The 25,334-nt window shown below is 48.0% G+C and overlaps 2 protein-coding genes across 4 annotated transcripts in view; one reads left to right on the top strand and one right to left on the bottom strand.

Moving 5' to 3' along the window:
• The window catches only part of LOC140408241 (complexin-1), a 415,332-nt gene extending 396,799 nt beyond the window's left edge, over nucleotides 1-18,533 (top strand). The window contains exon 4 of the mRNA XM_072495179.1: nucleotides 14,039-18,533. Coding sequence (XP_072351280.1) covers nucleotides 14,039-14,233 — 195 coding nt within the window. The 3' untranslated portion in view covers nucleotides 14,234-18,533. The remainder of the gene's footprint in view (nucleotides 1-14,038) is intronic.
• The window catches only part of LOC140408242 (polycomb group RING finger protein 3), a 942,343-nt gene that overhangs the window by 508,560 nt on the left and 408,449 nt on the right, over nucleotides 1-25,334 (bottom strand). The window lies entirely within an intron of this gene.

Here is a 25,334-nt window from a genome sequence, read left to right as displayed (position 1 = left end):
CGGATTCAGGAACGTGCCCGGATTCAGGAACCTGCCCGGATTCAGGTACCAGCCTGGTTTCAGGAACCTGCCTGAATTCAGGAACCTGCCCGGATTCAGATACCTGCCCAGATTCAGATACCTGTCCGGATTCAGATACCTTCCCCGATTCAGGAATCTGCCTGAATTCAGGAACCTGCCCGGATTCAGGAACCTGCCCGGGTTCAGGAACCAGCCCGGATTCAAGAACCAGCCCGGGTTTGTAGAGGGTGCCATCTCCGCTACTCCACTACTGGGCCGATATCTGGGGTTTGAATATCTGTGCGTGTCTCTCTCCAGCTGGCACTGAAACTTCAGAGGCCAGGGGATGTCGCGCTGGGACACTTCCACTGAAGAGAGCACTGATTCAAGCCTGCCGTTTATTCCTAACCGACAGCCTGAGACTTATATCACACAGATCTCCAGACCCCTACCAATACCCAGTTGATTCTCTCTCTTGCCGGTGGTGCAACACTCACCCGGTTCCTACTCCACTAGAGTAGCTTTCCCAAGAGAGAGAATAGGACACTGCTGTTTATTCCCTAACCAGCAGTCTGTCCTGAGTGAATCGCTCAAGATGACCCTCGATTCCTGAACCCGGAATTAAGGTGAGGAGTATTTTAACAATGACTTGGTCAGAGATCGCTGGTGAAAGATTGAAGAATTTAAACGACTCCAATTATCATCAAATCAAGGTTTATTGCAAAACCCAGGTCAAAATCATCAACAGAAGAAACACAATAAAATCTTATGCTCTAATACAACTAAGTCTATTCAAAAGTAATACAGCGGACACAACGAAAATTCTTATGATTACACAGTTTTTAGCAATATCACAAGGCACAAAACAAGTTCCCTTCCCCAAAGCCTCAACCACTATTAAAGTCAAGGGAGTTTCGTAAGCTGCTGCAGGGTACTTACGGTCACAGGCTGCAGAGGTCAAGTCAGGGGTGTAGAGGTCGAGCCAAGAACGAAGAGACCCCCAATCGAAAACACGGCCCCTTTTATATTGTTTTACCTGGCTTTGTCCTGTGGTCGGCCAGCCCCTTTTGCATTGAAAAAGGTAAGGTTTAAAGTTCCCGCTGGTCCTGCCCCCTTTGAGCCGGTCAGACCTGTCGAGATGGGAGTACCTCCCCTAGGTCCGCCTCCAGTCTGTTTTTTGAGATAACGAGGTTGAGCTCCCTTGAAGATTTTCAAAGACTTCCATCTGCTCTGGAGATCGCTGCTATGTTGATGGGGTGTTGATTGGATTCTGCTCTGGTGGAGGCCAGGTCATTTACATTTGCATGGGGCTATGACCATCCCATTGTCCTGCTTGCATGCAAGCCTCCTGTGTATTCCCGTGCCCCTTTGTCTGTGTTTTGATGTTATCTTGTTGTCTGGCTCCTTCTTCCTTGTAGCTCCTAGGGGGGTGTTTGCAAATATTTATGTGCTTATGTCCCTACTCAGCTCAGCGGGCCAAGCCTGCTGGGAAAACTGGTTCTGTTCCCTTGGCTGGAAAGTCAGTTTACAGTCTCTGAGTTTCTCCAAAAGGGCCGAATTGCCCGAAAACCTTACAGGTTCAGATACCTGCCTGGATTCAGGAACCTGCCCGGATTCTGGAACCTGCCAGGATTCAGATAAAGGCCCGGATTCAGGTACCCGCCCGGATTCAGGAACCTGCCCGGATTCAGGAACCTGTCCGGTGCAGTTACCTGCCCGGATTCAGGAACCTGCCAGGATTCAGATAAAGGCCCGGATTCAGGAACCCGCCCGGATTCAGGTACCCGCCCGGATTCAGGTATCTGCCGGATTCAGGTACCTGCGCAGATTCATGTACCTACCCGGATTCAGGAACCTGCCCGGATTCAGATACCTGCCCGGATTCAGTTACCAGCCCGGATTCAGGAACCTGTCCGGATTCAGGTATCTGCCCGGATTCAGATACCTGCGCGGATTCATGTACCTATCCGGATTCAGGAACCTGCCCGGATTCAGATACCTGCGGGGATTCAGGAAAAGGCCCGGATTCAGGTACCTGCCTGGATTCAGGTAACGGATTCAGTTACCTGCCTGGATTCAGATACCGGCCCGGATTCAGATACCTGCCCGGATTCAGGTATCTGCGCGGATTCAGGAACCTGCACGGATTCAGGTACCTCCCCGGATTCAGGAACCTGCCCGGATTCAGGTACCTCCCCGGATTCAGGAACCTGCCCAGATTCAGGAACCTGCCCGGCTTCAGATACCTGCATGGATTCAGATACCTGTCAGGATTTAGAAACCTGCCTGGATTCAGGTACCTGCCCGGATTCAGATATCTGCGCGGATTCAGAAACCTGCCCGGATTCAGGTACCTGCCCGGATTCAGGTACCTGCCCGGATTCAGATACCTGCGCGGATTCAGGTACCTGCCCGGATTCAGTGACCTGCCCGGCTTCAGGTACCTGCCCGGATTCAGGACCCTGCCAGGATTCAGGAACCTGCCCGGATTCAGATACCTGCATGGATTCAGGTACCTTCCCGGATTCAGGTACCTGCCCGGATTCAGATACCTGCCCGGATTCAGATACCTGCCCGGGTTCAGATACCGGCCCGGATTAAGGTACCTGCCTGGATTCAGGAACCTGCCCGGATTCAGATACCTGCCCAGATTCAGATACCGGCCTGTATTCAGATACCTCCCCGGATTCAGGTACCTGTGCGGATTCAGGAACCTGCCCAGATTCAGATAACAGCCCGGGTTCAGGAACCTGCCCGGATTCAATAACCTGCCCGGATTTAGGAACCTGCCCGGATTTAGGAACCTGCCCGGATTCAGATACCTGCCCGGATTCAGGAACCTGCCCGGATTCAGATACCTGCCCGGATTCAGATACCAGCCTGCATTCAGATACCTCCCCGGATTCAGGAACTTGCCCAGATTCAGATACCGGCCAAGGTTCAGATACCGGCCCGGTTTCAGGTACCTACCCGGATTCAGGAACCTGCCGGGATTTAGGAACCTGCCCGGATTCAGATACCTGCCCGGATTCAGATACCTGCGTGGATTCAGGAACCTGCCCGGATTCAGGTACCTCCCCGGATTCAGGAACCTGCCCGGATTCAGGAACCTGCCCGGCTTCAGGTACCTGCCCGGATTCAGATACCTGTCAGGATTCAGGAACCTGCCCGGATTCAGGTACCTGCCCGGATTCAGATATCTGCGCGGATTCAGGAACCTGCCCGGATTCAGGTAGCTGGCCCGATTCAGGTACCTGTCAGTATTCAGGAACCTGCCCAGATTCAGGTACCTGCCCGGATTCAGATACCTGCCCGGATTCAGGAACCTGCCCGGATTCAGGTACCTGCCCGGATTCAGGTACCTGCCCGGATTCAGGTACCGCCCGGATTCAGGTCCCTGCCCGGATTCAGGTCCCTGCCCGGATTCAGGAACCTGCCCAAATTCAGAAACCTGCGCGGATTCAGATACCTGCTTGGATTCAGATACCTGCCCAGATTCAGATACCTGCCCGGATTCAGGTACCTGTCAGTATTCAGGAACCTGCCCAGATTCAGATACCTGCCCGGATTCAGGAACCTGCCCGGATTCAGGTACCTGCCCGGATTCAGGTTCCGCCCGGATTCAGATACCTGCCCGGATTCAGGTACCTGCCCGGATTCAGGTACCTGCCCGGATTCAGGAACCTGCCCAGATTCAGATAACTGTGCGGATTCAGGTACCTGCCCGGATTCAGATACCTGCCACGATTCAGATACCGGCCCAGCTTCAGATACCTGCGCGGATTCAAGTAACGGATTCAGTTACCTGCCTGGATTCAGATACCGGCCCGGATTCAGATACCTGCCCGGATTCAGGTACCTGCCCGGATTCAGATACCTGCCATGATTCAGATACCGGCCCAGATCAGATACCTGCGCGGATTCACGTAACGGATTCAGTTACCTGCCTGGATTCAGGTACCTGCCCGGATTCAGATACCTGCCCGGATTCAGATACCTGCCCGGATTCAGGTACCTGTCAGTATTCAGGAACCTGCCCAGATTCAGGTACCTGCCCGGATTCAGATACCTGCCTGGATTCAGGAACCAGCCCGGATTCAGGTACCTGCCCGGATTCAGATACCTGCGCGGATTCAGGAACCTGCCCGGATTCAGGTACCTGTCAGGATTCAGATACCTGCCCCGATTCAGGTATCTGCCCGGCTTCCGGAACCTGCCCGGACTCAGGTACCTTCCCGGATTCAGATACCAGCCTGGATTCAGGTACCGCCCGGTTTCAGGAACCTGCCCGGATTCAGGAACCTGCCCGGATTCAGGAACCTGCCCGGATTCAGGTACCTGCCCGGATTCAGATACCGGCCTGGATTCAGGTACCGCCCGGATTCAGCCTCTGCACTGGGTCATCCGGCTTTGGGAAGATCCCGATACAGCAGCATCTCGGCCCTAATTACTAATTGTCTCCAGTGTCCAGAATCGGTTCCTGCTGCGGTCAGGTGAGTTTGCCACCCTCCAGAACGATTCCATATTAGTGACACTGCATCGAGCAGACGCGATGCGCTGATTGGCCTAATTCTGCTCTGTCTTATGGAACTTAGCTGAAGTGTAATTCCTGGAATTCTGACCTTAATTCAAACCTGCTTCCGTGGGCCAGATATGATTCTGCGGAATATCCAAATATTTATCCTGTGGGCTGAACAGAGACATCCGCTCTGGGAGGCAGATTGATAATGGCATCATAATTACTGTTACTCAATCTGTGATCTTAATCAACTTGTCAGACAAGACAAAACATAAATGGCAAGAAATGAAATGGAAATCTTTTATTTTTCACAACAAGCTGAACAGGAAACTTGATTAAAAATTGTGTTTTTATCTAATTATTCATATAATTTATCTAATTATTTATATCATTGTCATAACATTTTAATTGAAATAAATGAAACACCAGTATGATAATGCCAGCTCCACTGCAGTGAGAGCTCGGACTGCCGGTTACACATTTGAGCAGAATGCTTTATGAAAATGCATCGTTCATTTCCCAATCGCCCGCGGCAATAGCAACAAGGAAATGCTCAATTCTCCTTCTGAACAGATGCTACAAACAAAAGGAATTAATCACACTAAAAGTTCCTGTGTACGTGTTGCTTCCACATTAGTGTTTTGCAAATCAACGTTTTTAATAGTCACCTTTATTCATTATGATCTAAAAAATATTATATCGGACAGCAGATGATGCTGGGTCTCAACAATCGAATATTGCATTCTGAAGTGGTACCATCGTAACACAATAGAAATGGTTCGATTCTCCAGACTACACTCATTTATGAACATGTTTTTTGGGGTCGGAGTGCACGATCAGTGTTGTGTAAATCTTGTCGGTGGACTCAGTCTCATCCTTCATTGTGGAGACTCCTTCTGCTGGATCCTGGATATTCTGCACTAAGACACTGCCCAAGTGAAGCAGGAAGCACAGAAGCAGCAGCATTGGAAGAGAAGGTCCTGTACATGGCCTTCAAAACTCACACCAGTCACATTCCCCTGGCTAATGTGAGGCAGCTGACAAACCGACAGGTTTAGCGCATCTTTCCAATGAGACAGGAGGCTGCTGGAGCCTCCATTTAATTGTTGAGCCACCACTAAATAGCAATGGGCTCACAGAGAACTGGTGTCACTTTGCAAATTAACTCATCAATTGAGATTCTGCCATGAGTGGTCGAGACTCCTCCGTCAGTCCCTTCCACAATTTGACTTACCCAGTGACGTTTTCCGGCCGCTTGGATACTGACGAAGCCTGGAAGCTACGATTTCCGCTGAGGCCTGGTTGCTATGGTTCTGGCTGACGAGGCCTGGTCATAGATCATAAAATTTACTGTGGAGAAGGAGGCCACTTGGCCAATCTATTCTGCACCGGCCCTTGGAAAGACCACCCTACCCAAACCCACACTTCCACCTTAACCCCGTAACCCCATCTAACTATTTTGGATGCTAAGGGAAATTTCCCGTGACCAATCCACCTAAACTGCACATCTGCAGGGGCTGGTTTAGCACAGGGCTAAATCATTGGCTTTTAAAACAGACCAAGGCAGGCCAGCAGCACGGGTTCAATTCCCGTACCAGCCTCCCCGAACAGGCGCCGGAATGTGGCGACTAGGGGCTTTTCACAGTAACTTCATTGAAGCCTACTCGTGACAATAAACGATTTTCATTTCATTTCATTTTCATTTCATCTTTGGACTGTGGGAGGAAACCGGAGCACCCGGAGGAAACCCACGCAGACACGGGGAGAACATGCAGACTCCGCGCAGACAGTGACCCAAGCCGGGAATTGAACCCGGGACCCTGGCGCTGTGAAGTAAATGTGCTAACCACTGTGCTACCATGCCGCCTTTATGTTCATTATGGTTCTCGTTAAGGCCTGGTCGCTATGGTTCTGGCTGACGAGATCTGGTCGCTATGGTCGTCGCTGATGAGGCCTGTTGCTGTTTCTCGCTGACGAGGCCTGGTCGCTATGGTTCTTGCTGACGAGGCCGGGTTGCAACGGTTCTCATTGATGAGGCCTGCTCAGTATGGTTCTAGCTGATGAAGCCTCCTCGCTGTGGTTCTTGCTGCTAAGGCCTGGTCGCTATGGTTCTTGCTGATAAAGCCTGGTCGCTATGGTTCTTGCTGATGAGGCCTGGTCACTATGGTTCTTGCTGATGAGGCCTGGTCACTATGGTTCTTGCTGATGAGGCCTGGTCATTATGGTTCTTGCTGATGAGGCCTGGTCACTATGGTTCTTGCTGATGAGGCCTGGTCATTATGGTTCTAGTTACTTCATTTATGTCTTGTGAGTATATTTGACAAGTTACAATCTCAACACGCTTACCTAGTTATAATATCCAATCACTACAAAGGCACGTACACATTATTGGGTTATCCTAATCAATCCAATCATTAAATGACATAAACTGGTGCCCATCTGTGGGTCCTTGACTGCTGTCAGTTATTTCAGGCAGTCTGACGGTCTATCAAATTTCATCTTTTCTATTGTTCCCTTATTTTTGTGAAGTCCCAGAAGTTAAGCTGTGGTTCTGCAGCTTCAATGATGTTAACCCTTCAGTTACCCCTACAGTCCCCCCTTTTGGCCCTTGGTTTTACCCAAATAGGACCAATAAGCAGTTGAAAGTTCCTTTCCCCTAACCTCTTCCTTCTGAATAATAGACACTACAAACAAAGCCAGACCTGGAAAAATTCATCAACTTCACTTCCAGTTTCCACCCCTCCATCACTTTCACCTGGTCCATCTCAGACACTTCCCTTCCCTGCCTTGATCTTTCTGTCTCCATTTCCGACAATAGACTATCTACTAATATCCTTTACAAGCCCACTGACTCCCACAGCTTTCTGGACTACAGTTGTTTGCATCCTACATTTGTAAGGACTCCTTCACTTTCAGCTCCTTCGCCTCTGTCACATTTGTTCTGATGATGCCACTTTCAAAAATGTGTTGTTTCTTCCTAAACCGTGATTACCCACCTACAGTTGTTGACAGGGCCCTCAACAGTGTGCGGTCCATCTCAAAGAACAAATAAAAGTACAGCACAGGAACAGGCCCTTCGGCCCTCCAAGCCCGTGCCGAACATGCTTCCCGTCTAACCTAAAATCTTCTACATTTCCTGGGTCCGTATCCCTCTATTCCCATCCTAGTCATGTATTTGTCAAGATGCCCCTTAAATGTCACTATCGTCCCTGCTTCCACCACCTCCTCCGGTAGCGAGTTCCAGGCACCCACTACCCTCTGCATAAAAAACTTGCCTCGTACATTTCCTCTAAACCTTGCCCCTCGCACCGTAAACTATGCCCCCTAGTAATTGACCCCTCTACCCTGGGGAAAAGCCTCTGACTATCCACTCTGTCTATGCCCCTCATAATTTTGTATACCTCTATCAGGTCTCCCCTCAACCTCCTTCGTTCCAGTGAGAACAAACCAAGTTTATTCAACCTCTCCTCATAGCTTATGCCCTCTATACCAGGCAACATCCTGGTAAATCTCTTCTGCACCCTCTCTAAAACCTCCACATCCTTCTGGTAGTGTGGCGGCCAGAATTGAACACTATACTCCAAGTGTGGCCTAACTAAGGTTCTATACAGCTGCAACATGACTTGCCAATTTCTATACTCAATGCCCTGGCCAATGAAGGCAAGCATGGCATATGCCTTCTTGACTACCTTCTCCACCTGTGTTGCCCCTTTCAGTGACCTGTGGACCTGTACGCCTAGATCTCTCTGACTTTCAATACTCTTGAGGGTGCTACCATTCACTGTATATTCCCTACCTGCATTAGACCTTCCCAAAATGCATTACCTCACATTTGTCCGGATTAAACTCCATCTGCCATCTCTCCGCCCAAGTCTCCAAACAATCTAAATCCTGCTGTATCCTCTGACAGTCCTCATCGCTATCCGCAATTCCACCAACCTTTGTGTCGTCCGCAAACTTACTAATCAGACCAGTTACATTTTCCTCCAAATCATTTATATATACTATGAACAACAAAGATCCCAGCACTGATCCCTGTGGAACACCACTGGTCACAGCCCTCCAATCAGAAAAGCACCACTACCCTCGCCCCCTCCTACTCCTCCCAGAACAAGGATAGCGTCCCCCTCGTCCTCACATTTCACCCCACCAGCCTCCGTATGCAAAGCATAATCCTCCACCATTTTTGCCATCTCGCCATCACCAATACATCTTCCCTTCACTCCCTCTGTCAGCATTCCGCAGAGACCCTTCCCTCCAGGATAATCTAGTCCACTCCTCCACCATACCCAACACCTCTCCCATCACCCATAGCATCTTTCCAGATAATCGCAAAAGGTGTAACACCTGCCCCTTTACCTCTTCCATGCTTAACATCCCAGGCCCAAAACACTCATTCCAGGTTAAGCAGCGTTTCACTTGCATCTCTTCCAATTTGGTCTGTTGCATTCGCTGCTCCCAATGTGGTCTCCTCTCTATCGGAGAGATCAAACGCAGACTGGGTGATCGCTTTGCTGAGCATCTTTGGTCTGTGCGCATTCAGGACCCTGACCTTCCCGTTGCTTGCCATTTTAACAAAAGACCCTGCCCCCATGCCCACATGTCTGTCCTTGGCCTGCTGCAATGTTCCAGTGAAGCGCAACGCAAACTGGAGGAACAACATCTCATCTTCCGGTTCGGCCTTCCGGCCTGAACGTCGAATTCAACAACTTCAGATGATTAGCTCTACCCCACCTCCACCCATTTGTTTTCATTCCATTTCATTTTAACTGTCTTTTACCCTTTAATTCTTTCTTTATATATCTCCCCCCCGCTCTTTACCCCTATCTTATCCTCCCTTTCCTTACCTTTTCTCCCCCCACTTTTTCTCATTTTACCTCTCTCCCAGCCATGTCCTCCCCTCCCCCCGCATCCATATCTGTCACAGTTTACCTTCTGATGTTTGGCCTTTCACACCTTTTATTCTCTCTGGGGACTGCCATTAGCACTCTTTCCCCTTGGTTTCTGTGGCTATGACTCATCTTTCATTCCCTCACCCAAGAGTATGAATATCTCCCACTTTCTCTGCCTTTTAGCTTTGACGAAGTGTCATCTGGACTCGAAACGTTCGCTCTTTTCTCTCCCTACAGATGCTGCCAGACCTGCTGAGATTTTCCAGCATTTTCCCTTTTGATACAAACAAAGTTTCAATTCCATACTCAAAGCACAGCTTGGTCAGTGAAGGTTGCTGCTTATTAATTAATTTCAAGCCACATTCGACAATGTGATCAATTATGTTATTGCATTCTAATTGGCGTAAATGAGGGGAGACTAATTCTTAATTGTCTTAAGGAGTGCGTGATCAATCTGTGATTAGTCTAATTGGTTTCTCGAGGACGATGGTCATTTATTAATATCATTTCCCATGTCCCCTATTTTGTGTAAACTCAAATAAACTAGATCAAATAAACTCAGGTTTGCCATCGACCCTAGACATCCCTCAAAGGTGTTAAATACTTGTGGACCATCCATCTCATTAAAATGTATTTCTATACTTCTTGCTAAAATAAAAGAATGTTTTGATATCTCCCTTGGCCATTTGTTCAGGATGGCTGGAAATATACCGTCATGATCTCATGATTGATATTGTGAGCAAATCATCTCATAATCTAATTTAATTCGAATGAACTCAGACCCCTCTGAGTAACTTTACAGTTTGGAGGTTATTCGAAGGTTCGTCCTCTGTGGTTACTTGGAATGAGTTGCTTTATGTTTAAATTACACAAAGTTTGTACAAAATACACATCAATGTTTGAAAGTGATTAATATAACAGTACATTCAAATAACAGATATTAACATTCAAAGAATTTAAGAGTTACAAAAGCTAATTACAGAACTTAATTCTAAACAAAATGAAAGATGGTAACAGAGTGTGAAATAAAGTGACTTCTCACAAACATCACAACTTAACTAATTTAATGCATGAGATTGCAAATTTTAATACTGATTTTTCTTCGCACAAAGGGCTTTGAATTTAAAGAACAGATTGATGCTTTTAATTGTGAGGGAGGTGGAACCAGCAATTGTTTAACCTTGACGTCTCATAGAATTTACAGTGCAGAAGGAGGCCATTCGGCCCATCGAGTCTGCACCAGCTCTTGGAAAGAGCTACATAAGCACATACCTCCACTCTATCCCCGTAACCCAGCAACCCCATCTAACCGAAGGGCAGTTTAGCATGGCCAATCCACCTAACCTGCACATCTTTGGACTGTGGGAGGAAACCGGAGCACCCGGAGGAAACCCACGCACACACGGGGAGAACGTGCAGACTCTGCACAGACAGTGAGCTAAGCGGGAATCGAACCTGGGACCCTGGTGCTGTGAAGCCATAGTGCTAACCACTATGCTACCGTGCTGCCTTAAAGATGAAATTAAGGCCATATGTTATTTTTCCCTCGTCATTTTTGAGTCTGATGCTAAGACCAAGTCATGTGATGAGATTGTGTCCCAGAATTCAGTATAAAATCGTATATAGTTGACATACTTAGATTGCGTGCAGACTAAACTAAAATGAATCGCGTAACCTCGGTTTCTCGACCTGGTCACCAGCATCATTGTAATCCACAAACAACTTACTCATCCTGCTACCACTTGTAAAAGATGAAATTTGTGTATTTGCTAAATTATTAATTTCATTCATTGATTCCGATGTGGATTGAATGTCATTTCAACTTGTGAGTCATGTATACAACAGGTTTCAGTTTTCACAGGTGAGATTTTACTCCTTCATCATTTACCCCATCATTGATTCCATTCTTTTCTCCAGCATTGAGCGCGGTGATCTGTGCACCAAGACAATGTACTGCTTGGCTAGATTTCAGTCTCCTCTTCACATAATTTGTGTTAAATAATATTCCATCATCTAGTGTAACGTGAATGTGATTTCTGAATAATTATATTAATTCTCCTTTCTGTCTGAAACTCACTACCTGTACATCACCTCACTCAGTATCACCCAAAATAACATCATGCAGGGACTATCCTCCAGCTCTCCAATCATCTGTGTCCATCTTGTGGCTGCTCCTCAGCCGGTTTACTTGTCAACACAGTAAAATTCTCATTCCAAATTCCTCCAAACTATTTTTTACATTTCCATATTTAACTGGTAATTGATTTCCCACAAATCCACAATTATAAATGACTGATTCCAGGGATGGCGGGACTGTCATACGAGGAGAGATTGACTCGGTTGGGATTGTTCTCGCTGGAGTTCAGAAGAATGAGGGGGGATCTCACAGAGACTATAAAATTCTAACAGGACTGGACAGGGTCGATGCAGGGAAGATGTTCCCAATGATGGGTGTGTCCAGAACCAGGGGTCACAGCCTGAGGATTCAGGGTAAACCATTTCGGACAGAGATAAGGAGACATTTCTTCACCCAAAGAGTGGTGAGCCTGTGGAATTCATTACCACAGGAAGTAGTTGCTGCTAAAACATTGCATATATTCAGGAGGCAGCTGGATATAGCACTTGGGGAGAATGGGATCAAAGCTATGGGGAGAAAGCAGGATTAGGCCATTGAGTTGGATGATCAGCCATGATGGTGATGAATGGCGGAGCAGGCTCGAAGGGCCGAATGGCCTCCACCTGCTCCTCCTTATGTATCTATGTAACACTGACACATAATCAAGTGACACGAGTTTCCAGACAATTTAAAAACCAATCAGCTGTCTGCTGAAAGGGTTAACCTTCTGACAGAACCGAGAGGTGGACCCGCCAATGTGTAACTTTACATCATTTTAAAAAGAACTTCTCTAACCACACAAAAAAATTAACTCAATTTTAAACTTCCTCTATTGAGTGTTTTTGGTGCTGTGGGGAGCGTGGTCCTTTTAAGGAGGCAGGCTCCATGGACCATGTGACCAGCTTGGGGCCAATTGTGTGAAAGCACACAAACCCATGCCAATAGGGAGCTTGCATGGGGCCCTGAGGGCAGGACCCTGGGCTGTGTGGACCAGGGAGCTGAAGTGTTTGGACCTGTTGTATTGAGTTTCTGTGCCTGTTATCGAACTGCCTTCACCTTTCATCAATAAACTCTTTCACCAATGAATTGAGGGAGGATTGAAGGGGCAGTTTAGAAAGTAGAGAAACTCCAGCAAAAATCAGAATCATTTAAATCACGAGAGGAAATGCCGATCATCAGGAAACCAGTAAGAAATCTTACAACACTGCAGAATCGCCGTTTCTGCTCGGCGATTCTGCGTTGTCGCGGGTCCTGAAGGCCGCCTTGGAGAACGCTTACCCGGAGATCAGAGGCTGAATGCCCTTGACTGCTGAAGTGTTCCCCGACTGGAAGGGAACATTCCTGCCTGGTGATTGTCGCGCGATGTCCGTTCACCGTTGTCGGAGCGTCTGCATGGTCTCGCCAATGTACCACGCTTCGGGACATCCTTTCCTGCAGCGTACGAGGTAGACAACGTTGGCCAAGTCGCACAAGTATGTACTGTGTACCTGGTGGGTGGTGTTCTCACGTGTAAGGGTGCTACCCATGTCGACAATCTGGCATGTAATTATCCGTGTGATTATCCCTCTCTCCAGTTTTCCAATTATCTTACGATACTTCCAGGTGAGGAAGAGAGAGATCGTTCCCTCCCCTTCCCAGCCAGCAGAAAACTCTGCCATGTCAGCACCTTATGTCATGGTTCGCTGTCCACTGACTCCTCTCGGCTCACAGTTCACTGACCTCTTTTGCTTCTGTGATTCTGCACCCGCTCGATGGTCACCTGCAGCTCAATGACCTCTTCCATTTTCGGGGCGCCCCTACATTCCTCAGTGTGGTGCACCCTCAGCTCAGGTCCGTAGTTCAGGTCACCAGCTGGTGAGCACAGTACTGTCGGGAGTATAATCAACGATGGTCCTCACCAAACAGAAGTGCTGCTTTCACTACCAGTCCAAGCGGAACCTCATCGCCATTTGTTGGGGAGATTCACAGCAATCCATCAATGGATTAATTGCTACAAGTCCTGTCCCTCCTCCAACTGATTGCCAAGACAATTTCCTAAAATTAAAGTACAACAATATGATAATAACAGCTTTGATGTGAGCGGGTGTGGTAAATTTAGCCAATTCTATTTGTCCTTTTCCATTGAAACTTTAAGTGTGGAAACTAAGACATTGCTCCCTTCTTACATACGTGTGCACAGGGCATCATGGTGGTACAGTGGTTAACACTGCTACCTCAGAGCGCCGAGGTCCCAGGTTCGATCCCGGCTCTGGGTCACTGTCCGTGTGGAGTTTGCACATTCTCACCGTGTCTGCGTGGGTTTCACCCCCACAACCCAAAGATGTGCAGGCTAGGTGGATTGGCCACGCTAAATTGCCCCTTAATTGGGTACTCTAAATTTATTTTTGTTAAAGTGCTTACGTGTGCACTCTACAAAACATGGCTACTGATCTCCATTGGGTGTGAGGGGTGCCCAGCTCATATGCCAGTGATACAATGATTTCATATTAAAGCTTTGTTGTGTTTTCACAGTATGGGATAAAGAAGAAAGAAGAAAAGGAGGCAGAGGCAATGGCAGCAATGGAAGCCCAGGCAGAGGGGAGCTTGACACGTCCCAAGAAAGCAATTCCTGCCGGCTGTGGAGATGAAGAGGAGGAAGAGGAAAGTATTTTGGACACTGTCTTAAAATATCTCCCAGGGCCTCTTCAAGATATGTTCAAGAAGTAACACCATTGATTTATATGCAAAATAACTTCTGGTTTTGTTGCTAAGTGTAAAAACCATTCTCATTATAAAATGAGAATTTATTGTGGTCATTCCAGCTAATTATGATTTAACTGCTCACTCCTTCCTGTGTGTAGTGGCATGGAATCTTCATCATAACACAACATCCAGGACAACTCTGTGTAACAGTCTTGAAATAATCTAATCGGATAAGCCATGTTTATAGTCAAATAAAATCCAGTTATTTAATAGTGAAAAGAAGAAACGTGTATCTTTTTATTGATATGTGACCACTTTGACATTGCAGGGCTCGAGTAAGCATTGATACCAATATTTGATGTTCATCATACTAGCTTAATAAAGCAACAGGTCACAACACTGGGTCATACCTACAATGCACAGCTAATTTACCGAGCATTAGAACTCAAACTAATCATTACTTAACTCTGTTAATATCAACATTTGGCAAGTTTTCAAATTTGGATAAAACTTATTAATGAATTTGAAATCTGGGAATTATTATGTGTTATATGATGGTCTGAAGCTTAACATGTTTGTATCGAGTTATTTGGCTTGCTATGTTGGTGCAACCTAATTATTTTAAATAGGTTAATGTCCTTATAATGCAAAAAAATGTGATGCTAACATGTTAAGTATTTGTACTGCAATATTGCATAACTTCAACTCCCTTAGCATTTTATGATATAATTGTACATTTAAAACCTGTTGGAATTCTAAATTGTATTTTTGAAGCTCTTCACAATACCACCTATTTGTACTGAACACAGAATAAATGCTACCCAGAGATCAGAGACTTTGTGAATGTAAGCATTAGAACAGGAGATATATTCTGCCAAGAAATATTCAGTGATAACTATTTCAAAGGAAGGTTGTGAAATATCAGATGATATACATTATTGTCATGCTGCCCTGTGATATTGAATGATTCAGTAAGCGTATGGCACGGATACAATGGACTGAATGATCTTCAGTTCTGAATCATTTTATAATGCATTTTGTGAAGGCACCAGGTTAATTATGTTGAGAACAGTTAACGTTTCCAAACATTTTGCAATTTCAAGTGGTAAATTAATATTTGATATGCAAAAATTAATCTGTCACTCTGTTAGTAAAAAATCTTAAACCTCAAAGATGTACAATTATCTTATGTATTTTTCAAAAATGCCACAATCCATCGTAATGTTCAGAATCTCCCCACCATTTGCAGAAGCCTAACTGTGCCAATTAGCATTGAGGTCACAGGAAGTAAAAACTCATTCAAACCTAGCCCCTGGAACAATTTGCATAGGGTGTAACACATCTTCACCCTATAGAATTCAGGTTGCAAACTTTGTTTTGTGCAAGTATTGAAACCGGGCGTCGGCTAGCTGTGTGTTTCACAGCCATGTGACAAATGTAAAATAGACCCACTTGGAAAGTGGAATGCCATAGCCACGCCCCATTGCCGTTCGCTGAGCTATTTTTACAGGATGTTATTGTGTCTGCCTTGTCACAGGTTTAGTGTCTGGTGTTTGTCACTATATGTATTAAAACCTGTCAGAATTGTAAATAGTTAAAAATATACAAAATTAAGCCATTTAAAATTAATATGAGGAACAGATCATATTGCTGGATATGGGACTATCCCATGTAAATTATCACTGTGAAATTCCAGGTAGTTGTGGAGAATTCTTGTCATTTGATGAATATTATGACTTGTTTCAGTATTTAAAACCACTATATCTTGAGTACTGTATTTTCCTCATACCATACCAGCTGATAAAATATGACTAGTTAAAATATTCATTTGATCAACAAAAGAAAGCTTGTTGGTGTTTGAAGATATTTTACTGCGATTAAATGCCATATTTCTCCCAGAACCCTTCAATGAGACTTGTGTTCACTGTGGAGTTGAAGGTAAAAACCAGTGTGTAGCCTGACCTTGGTGTTAAACCATACGTGTCCTATTCATAGTAGAATTATACAGGGTACAAGGAGCCATATATTACACTTCTTAGGGAAAAGTCAAATCACTGGGTTTCCTGAAGAACTCCGGGGTTTTCTGTATTAACCATTCACCAGAAAGGTCAGAATATTGACAATTTTTATTTTTGAGTAAAGACACTGTATTGGATAATGATTACATACTTGTCACTTTACTTTGAGCCCGTATGCTATCCACCATCCCTTCCCCATCTTCCATCTTTCCTTTTATTCCCCTCTCCCTTTCTTTCCCTTTCACGTCCTCCTCCTCTCTTCCACATCTTCCTTCCTCTCTCCCTTTCATCTTTCCCCTCTTCCCATTCTCTTCCACTCCATCTCCCTCCATCTTCCACACCCTCCCTCATCCTCACCTCCAGCTCTCATCCCTCTCCTCCCATCTTCCTTCCCCCCCCCCCCCTCACTCCCCACCTTTCCCGTCACCACCCCCCACTCACCCTCCCCTCTAGCTCACTTCTTTCATCCACAGGAACAACACAGTCCATGTTATTGCCCCTCCTCCCCTTTCTCCTTCCAACCTCCACTCCCTCCCCTTCCTTCTCCCCATCCTGAACCTTCCCTCCTCTCTCTATCCCCTCTTCCGTCCTCCGTCTCTCTCCCACTCTTCCCCCTCCCACACCTGAACTGTCAGAAAAGAAATGAAAATATTTCATTTGGATTGAAGAGTTAAAATATGATTTCTTTAGAACAAGTCCTATATTCTTTTAATTTAAATTAAACCAAAGAAAGATTTGACCCATAATTATGATTTAGCAGATTTGCTTGTTGGGCACCAGGTTGATATTGATCGTAACGAAAAGGAACCAGTTTATCTCAGGTATGGGTTCTTGTGTTTGAACATCTTGCCGAATGGCCAAGTGTGTTCTTGAGATTATTTCACTCACAGCCTTTCTGTAGAATGAAAGCAAGACGTTACTATGAAGAGAACAAAGCTAATTTCATTTGATAAACTCCACATACTTCACCAGAGAAAGCCATAAATAGGCTTGGCAGTCTGAAATAGTTTCTCCAAATATTGAAGCACATGAACAGTTTATACAAGACACAGGCCAGCACACGCACAGGTCCTGAATTGTAAACATACAGTCATTGTAGAACATGATTATACTTCTGACTGAGGCAGAAACATAAGCAATAATATTCTACTTCAACCAATTCTAAAGAGGGACATTGTGGGGTGATTGTAACCTAACCCTCCCTTCGGGAAAGAGGAGCATGGGGGATTCACTGGGTCCCCCACTCACCCGACAGCAAGTCACTGCACAGCAATATTGGGTGTTGGATAAAGCCAACATCCCGAGCAATCGCACGGGAACCCCACCCATCAATTCAGTTAAAATGACTCGCAAAGGCCGAAACTTCCTTGAACTCTTACTACTCTGCACGTTACTTGGATGCTTCACACTTTGAGCAAAGTAACACCGATGATTGGGAGGGATAGCAGGACCTTAAATATACTTTAGTCCAGATTGTTGACTTCAATATTCTGAACCAGATATTGTTCCAGCAGTGACCTGCGATTGGATTTTATTTAAAGATTAGTATTGATTAGCGCCATCTTTACTTAAATATAATTTGACATTTTTTTAATAACCTCATTGTTTGGCATCATTTTAATTACCTGTGTGGTAATTTTAACAAATCTAATGCTAAAATCACATTTGGGAAATAAGCTAATAAAAATGGCAAAGTATTAAACTGTCAAAAATACTGTAAATATCAAAAATGAAGAGTTTAAAATGTAGTTAAAGACTGTCAAGCCATTATAAAAATGAGACTGCAATATATCTATCAATAATACTAGTCTGTGTGAAAAACTGATTTGTTTCAAGTTACTTGTTGTCTTTCCGTGATATGCTGTTACAATTTCTCATCCTGATTTCATTCTTCTCTGAACAGAATTATGCTAAACACATAAAATTTACAAATAAGAGTGAAGGTTTTACTGTAGCTCAAACCTTTGTTGTGTCCTGAATTGAAATGTCTGATACATCTTCAATTGCTTTATCCACTATTGTCAACAAGCTTATCATTCATTCCGTTTTGAAATTACTTCGGCAAATCCTATTGGTGCTTCTCGTGGTTCTTCAGAGCTTTTGTGTGAATTGGTGAATTTTGTCATGTGAAGGATTCTATCCTGCTTCAGGCTACACGCATGTTGTACTGTCCAATCAATAACTAAAATAAAGACTTTGTGACTGATTATTATGTTGACTTTAGCAGATGTGGCATCACTGCATGCAGTTTATTTAATGTTCATGTATACTGAAAATAAAATAAAGTGACTTCACTTCAAAACCTCTCTCGCCCCACTGTGTTTTTATTTGAAATTTTAATGTCCCAATATTTTCACATTGTTTTTCTATTGATGAGAAATTAAATCTGGATGAGATGATTAGGTTTCTTGAAATTGCAACAACTTCACTGGTGTTACCCATAGATATCCAACACACAGCAACCAATGTAAATGACATAAGTTAAAGAATCTCACTCGCTCCAGGGCGAGACCGCCCAGCTGTTTACACCTGCAGCATCTTCCTGTCCCTCCCACAGCGAACCCCCACCATGGGTTAGCCAGCGGTAAGGATGGATTCAATGGGAAATCCCATTGGCACTGGAGGGACCAGAAGGTGCCACCCTCGGCCACAGGCAGCCACCGCCCACCGCTGAGGAACATGTCATGGGGAGGATTCTTAATTCCAAAGTGAGGGATAGAAAAACATGAAGCTGTCAAGTTTTGACTTTGTGCTTTTAGCAAGGAGACATCATCAACAGGGTAGGTGTGAATTTCAGCTGTGCACAAAGACCATGTTTAAAATGTCCACAGCCAGAGGCAATGTCAGACATGGCCCTTTGTCACGTACTGAGATGTTCCCATGATAGACAGTATCGATCTAATCTTAATGACGACATCTTAATTTGCAACCAGGGTGCTCACAGCAGGGTGATGATGATCAAAGAATCAGAGGGGAAATGGAGATAATTCTTTTACCACACCCTGATCGTGGCGTACAAGATTAAGAGGGGCTTGGACAGCGTTAGCGTGAGAGGATCTCAAAGAAATCACTCAACGCCCAGGGCTGCTGGTCCTATCAAACAGTTTATTTCGCCGGTGGGGAGGTGGCGTCTGTTAAAGTCCCAGACCGTCTCTCCACCGAACAGAGGAAAACATCCATTCTTATACAGTTTTCAAAACAGTGACACAGCCCATTTTGACTGGACCTTGTCCAATAATACTGATTATAGATTACATACGCTAGTTATATATCCAATTAAATTTGACATTATGTAAAGTGGGTTGGTACCTTACCAGCCCCTGACTTCATGAAGACGTCACTCAAACAGGGCAGCACGGTAGCATTGTGGATAGCACAATTGCTTCACAGCTCCAGGGTCCCAGGTTCAATTCCCGCTTGGGTCACTGTCTGTGTGGAGTCTGCACATCCTCCCAGTGTGTGCGTGGGTTTCCTCCGGGTGCTCCGGTTTCCTCCCACAGTCCAAAGATGTGCAGGTTAGGTGGATTGGCCATGCTAAATTGCCCTTAGTGTTGGGTGGGGTTACTGGGTTATGGGGATAGGATGGAGGTGTTGACCTTGGGTAGGGTGTTCTTTCCAAGAGCGGGTGCAGACTCGATGGGCCGAATGGCCTCCTTCTGCACTGTAAATTCTATGATACTAACTGTTAAAATTATCTTTCCTGCCTGCCCCTCCCCTTGGGCTGGTGAGGATGAACAATGTTCCTTGTACTGCTCTGTGCGTGCCTCCCAAGAATCTCCCATGTCTGTTTCCCATTCAATGCCTTAATATCAATCATCCTGGTCTCCCTGACGATCTCTGCTGTCTGTAATTAAATGATGTTGTTTTACCAGTTTGCACATTAACCCAGTTAATGGTTGTTCAGGAATGTGGCTTAACTCAGCTAACAGCCATTTTGTGTAACTTCTTTTTAATTGTGTGTATGTCCTTTGTGACATTAGTAATTCTTAGGTTATAAAATCACACGCATTGTTTATACACTATCTATTCCACCAATTTGCCTCTTATACAGGCATATAAGCCAATGGGTTCCTTGGGCGGGATTCTCCCCTACCCGGCGGGCGGGGGGGGGGGGGGGGGGGGGGGGGGGGGCGCCGAACCGGCGCCGAGAAGCAGCGTGACCCACTCTGGCCTCGGGCCGCCCGGATGGTGCGGACTCCTCCAGTCCGACAGGGCTAGCTTGGTGCCGGCGCCGATAGCGGCGTGAACCACTCTGGCCTCGGGCCGCCCGGATGGTGCGGACTCCTCCAGTGCTACAGGGCTAGGTTGGTGCCGGCGCCGAAGGGCCTCTGCCGGCCGGCTCTACTTGGCGGACGCGCGGGAGCGCCAACGCGTGCTGGCATCATCCCAGCGCGCAGGGGGGGTTCTTCTCCGCGCCGGCCGTGGTGGACCGTCACAGCGGCCGGCGCGGAGGGAAGAGCGCCCCCTTTCCCTCCGCGTACGTACCTGGTTTGATTTAAGCTGGCGGGACCCGCCGAAAACGGGCGGCCACTCGGCCCATTGCGGGCCGGAGACTCGTCGGGGGGAGTCGGCAGCTGGCGTCAGGGCAGCGGGGCGGGTTTCACGCCCCCCCCCCGGCGATCCTCCAGCCCAGCGGGGGTGTCGGAGAATCCCACCCCTTTTGTCTAAAAACCTTCTTTCTAAATTTGACTTCAACAGAACGGGTGGGGAGGGAGCAGCTGTTCCCATTTAGTTGAAGCGTCGGTCACTACGGGATATAAGTTCAAAGTGAGGGACAGGAGGTTGAGGGGGATTGGAGGATAAACCTTTTCCCCCAGAGGGTGGTGAGGGTCTGGAACGCACTGCCTGGGAGGGGGGTGAGGGTCTGGAACGCGCTGTCTGGGAGGGGGGTGAGGGTCTGGAACGCACTGTCTGGGAGGGGGGTGAGGGTCTGGAACACACTGTCGGGGAGGGGGGTGAGGGTCTGGAACGTGCTGCCTGGGAGGGGGGTGAGGGTCTGGAACGTGCTGCCTGGGAGGGGGGTGAGGGTCTGGAACGCACTGTCGGGGAGGGGGGTGAGGGTCTGGAACGTGCTGCCTGGGAGGGGGGTGAGGGTCTGGAACGCACTGTCTGGGAGGGGGGTGAGGGTCTGGAACGCACTGCCTGGGAGGGTGGTGAGGGTCTGGAACGCACTGTCTGGGAGGGTGGTGAGGGTCTGGAACGCACTGTCGGGGAGGGGGGTGAGGGTCTGGAACGCACTGTCTGGGAGGGTGGTGAGGGTCTGGAACGCACTGTCGGGGAGGGGGGTGAGGGTCTGGAACGCACTGTCTGGGAGGGTGGTGAGGGTCTGGAACGCACTGTCGGGGAGGGGGGTGAGGGTCTGGAACGCGCTGTCTGGGGTGGTGACGGTCTGGAACGCGCTGTCTGGGAGGGTGGTGAGGGTCTGGAATGCGCTGTCTGGGAGGGGGGTGAGGGTCTGGAACGCACTGTCTGGGAGGGGGGTGAGGGTCTGGAACGCGCTGCCTGGGAGGGTGGTGAGGGTCTGGAACGTGCTGTCTGGGAGGGTGGTGAGGGTCTGGGATGCACTGTCTGGGAGGGGGGTGAGGGTCTGCAACGCGCTGCCTGGGAGGGTGGTGAGGGTCTGGAACGCGCTGCCTGGGAGGGGGGTGAGGGTCTGGAACGCACTGTCTGGGAGGGGGGTGAGGGTCTGGAACGCACTGTCTGGGAGGGGGGTGAGGGTCTGGAACGCACTGTCTGGGAGGGGGGTGAGGGTCTGGAACGCACTGCCTGGGAGGGGGGTGAGGGTCTGGAACGCACTGTCTGGGAGGGGGGTGAGGGTCTGGAACGCACTGTCTGGGAGGGGGGTGAGGGTCTGGAACGTGCTGCGCTGCCTGGGAGGGGGGTAGAGGTGGGTTGCCTCACATCCTTTACAAAGTACCTGGATGAGCACTTGGCAGGTCAGAACCTTCAAGGCTGTTGACCAAGTGCTGGCCAATGGGATTAGGTGGCTGGTCAGGTGCTTTTCATGCGTCAGTGCCGACTGGATGGGCCGAAGGGTCTGTTCTGCACTATTATTCTGATCGTGTGACAGCAAGTTGCTGTGATCTAGAATCCTGAAAAGGTGGTGGAAGTCTAAATTATACAAATTCAGAGAGCTGTTTAATAATTCAAGCTGAGACCAGTTAGCAGTGGATAAGCCCCAGTTTGACTGTTCAATAAAAGGCCACCTGACTGACGGATGTCAATGCTTTACTTTGAAATCAGCATCAGATTGGGAGACAATTCACAGCGAGTATCCTAAAGATAGCATTCACCTTGAAAGGAACGTTGGAAGCAGAATTGAAGCATATGGTATCACTTTCCGTGACTGTTAGTGTTGATGAGTTCATTAAACTTGCCAGCTCCCTGGTGACTGCAGATTAAATGGATCTGGGCTCACGTGTCTTTGTGAAATAATCTGAACAGTGACACAGAGAGGGTTATCTGCGGGGGAAGAGATTATGGGATATATTTTCCCTTGGAGTAAAATGTAAGGGAGAAAATTGTTTGAGCCATCTACTGCAAAATTAAATGTAATATAAATGTTGCCACTGTCCCAGAGGCTGCGTTTCCCTTTGAGGAGGAGACCTGACTGGTGGCAATTTAACCTGAAGATCCTTCAGAAGGTGGGGGTGAGCTGCCTTCTTGAACCGCTGCAGTCCCTGAGGTGTAGATACATCCACTGTGCTGTTAGGGAGGGAGTTCCAGGATGTTGCCCCAGCGACAGTGAAGGAACAGCAATATATTTCCAAGTCAGGGTGGTGCGTGGCTTGGGGGGGGGGGGACCTCCAGGTGTGGGGCTCACAGGTATCTGCTGCTCTTGTCCTTCTAGATGGTAGTGTTTGTGGGTTTGGAAGGTGCTGTCTAAGGAACCTTGGCAAGTTACTGCAGTGCATCTTGTAGATGGTACACACGGCTGCCACTGTTCGTCAATGATGGAGGGAGTGAATGTTTGTGGAAGGGGAGCAATCAAGCAGGGCTGCTTTGTCCTGGATGGTGTCGAGCTTCTTGAGTGTTGTTGGAGCTGCGCTCACCCAGGCAAGTGGAGAGTATTCCATCACACTCCTGACTTGTGTCTTGTAGATGATGGACAAGCTTTGGGGGGTCAGTGGGTGAGTTACTCGCTGTAGGATTCCTAGCCTTTGACCTGCTCTGATAGCCACAGTATTAATGTGGCTCGGTCCAGTTCAGTTTCTGATCAATGCTAACCCCCAGGATGTTGACTGTGGGGGATTCAGCGATGGTAATGCCATTGAATGTCAAGGGGTGGTGGTTAGATCCTCTCTTGTAGGAGATGGTCATTGCCTGGCACTTGTGTGGCACAAATGTAACTTGTCACCTGTCAGCCCAAGCCTGGATATTGTCCAGGTCTTGCTGCATTTGAACATAGACTGCTTCATTATCTGAGGAGTCACGAATGGCGCTGAACATTGTGCAGTCACCCGCAAACATCCCCAGTTCTGACCTCATGATGCAAGGCAGGTCATTGATGAAGCAGCTGAAGATGGTTGGGGCCTAGGACACTACCCTGAGGAACTCCTGCAGTGATGTCCTGGAGCTGAGATGATTGACCTCCAACCACCACAACCATCTCCCTTTGTGCCGGGTATGACCCCAACCAGCGGAGAGTTTTCCCCCTGATTCCCACTGACTCCAGTTTAGCTCGGGCTCCTTTATGCCGCACTCGGTCAAATGCTGCCTTGATGTCGAGGACAGTCACTCTCACCTCACCTCTGGCATTCAGCTCTTTTGTCCATGTTTGAACCAAGGCTGTAATGAGGTCAGGAGCTGAGTGACCCTGGCGGAACCCAAACTGAGAGTCCGTGAGCAGGTTATTGCTGAGTAAGTGCCGCTTGATAGCTCTGTTAATAACTCCTTCCATCACTTTGCTGATGATGGAGAGTAGACTGATAGCGGGGTGGGCGGGGGGGGGGGGTAATTGTCTGGGTTGGATTAGTCCTGTTACTTGTGTACAGGACACACCTGGGTAATTTTCCACATTGCCGGATAGATGCCAGGGTTGTAGCTGCACTGGAACAGCTTGGCTAGGGGTGCGGCAAGTTCTGGAGCACAAGTCTTCAATACTATTGCCAGGATATTGTCCGGGCCCACAGCCTTCGCAGTGTCCAGTGCCTTCAGTCATTTCTTGATATCACGTGGAGTGAATCGTATTGGCTGAAGACTGACATCTGTGACGATGGGGACCTGCAGTGGAGGTTTGCAAACCCATTCCAGAGGGCATTTCAGAGTCAACCACATTGCTGTGGGTTTGGAGTCACGTGTAGGCCAGACCGGGTAAGGACGGCAGATTTCCTTCCCTGGAGGACATTAGTGAACCTGATGGGTTTTCAACAACAATCAATAATGGTCATCGTTCGACTTTTTAATTCCAGATTTTTATTGCGTTTAAATTCCATCAACTGCCATGGTGGGATTCGAATCCGGGTCCCCAGATCATTATCCGGCATCGCTGGATTACTAGTCTAGCAAAGATACCACTACGCCACTGCCTCCCCAGGTCCCGGTGATGCTCCGGGTCCCGGTGATGTTCCGGGTCCCGGTGATGCTCCGGGTCCCGGCGATGTTCCGGGCCCCGGTGATGCTCCGGGTCCCGGTGATGTTCCGGGTCCCGGTGATGCTCCGGGTCCCGGCGATGTTCCGGGCCCCGGTGATGCTCCGGGTCCCGGTGATGCTCCGGGTCCGGGTGATGCTCCGGGTCCCGGTGATGCTCCGGGCCCCGGTGATGCTCCGGGTCCCGGTGATGCTCCGGGTCCGGGTGATGCTCTGGGTCCGGGTGATGCTCCGGGTCCCGGTGATGCTCCGGGCCCCGGTGATGTTCCGGGCCCCGGTGATGCTCCGGGCCCCGGTGATGTTCCGGGTCCCGGTGATGCTCCGGGCCCCGGTGATGCTCCGGGTCCCGGTGATGCTCCGGGTCCGGGTGATGCTCTGGGTCCGGGTGATGCTCCGGGTCCCGGTGATGCTCCAGGTTCCGGCGATGCTCCGGGTCCCGGTGATGCTCCGGGTCCCGGTGATGCTCCGGGTCCCGGTGATGCTCCAGGTTCCGGCGATGCTCCGGGCCCCGGCGATGC

This window comes from Scyliorhinus torazame, chromosome 3 (genome assembly GCF_047496885.1).
Source record: "Scyliorhinus torazame isolate Kashiwa2021f chromosome 3, sScyTor2.1, whole genome shotgun sequence".
Classification (NCBI taxonomy): Eukaryota; Metazoa; Chordata; class Chondrichthyes; order Carcharhiniformes; family Scyliorhinidae; genus Scyliorhinus; species Scyliorhinus torazame.
This window is presented reverse-complemented; position numbering and strand designations above follow the sequence as displayed.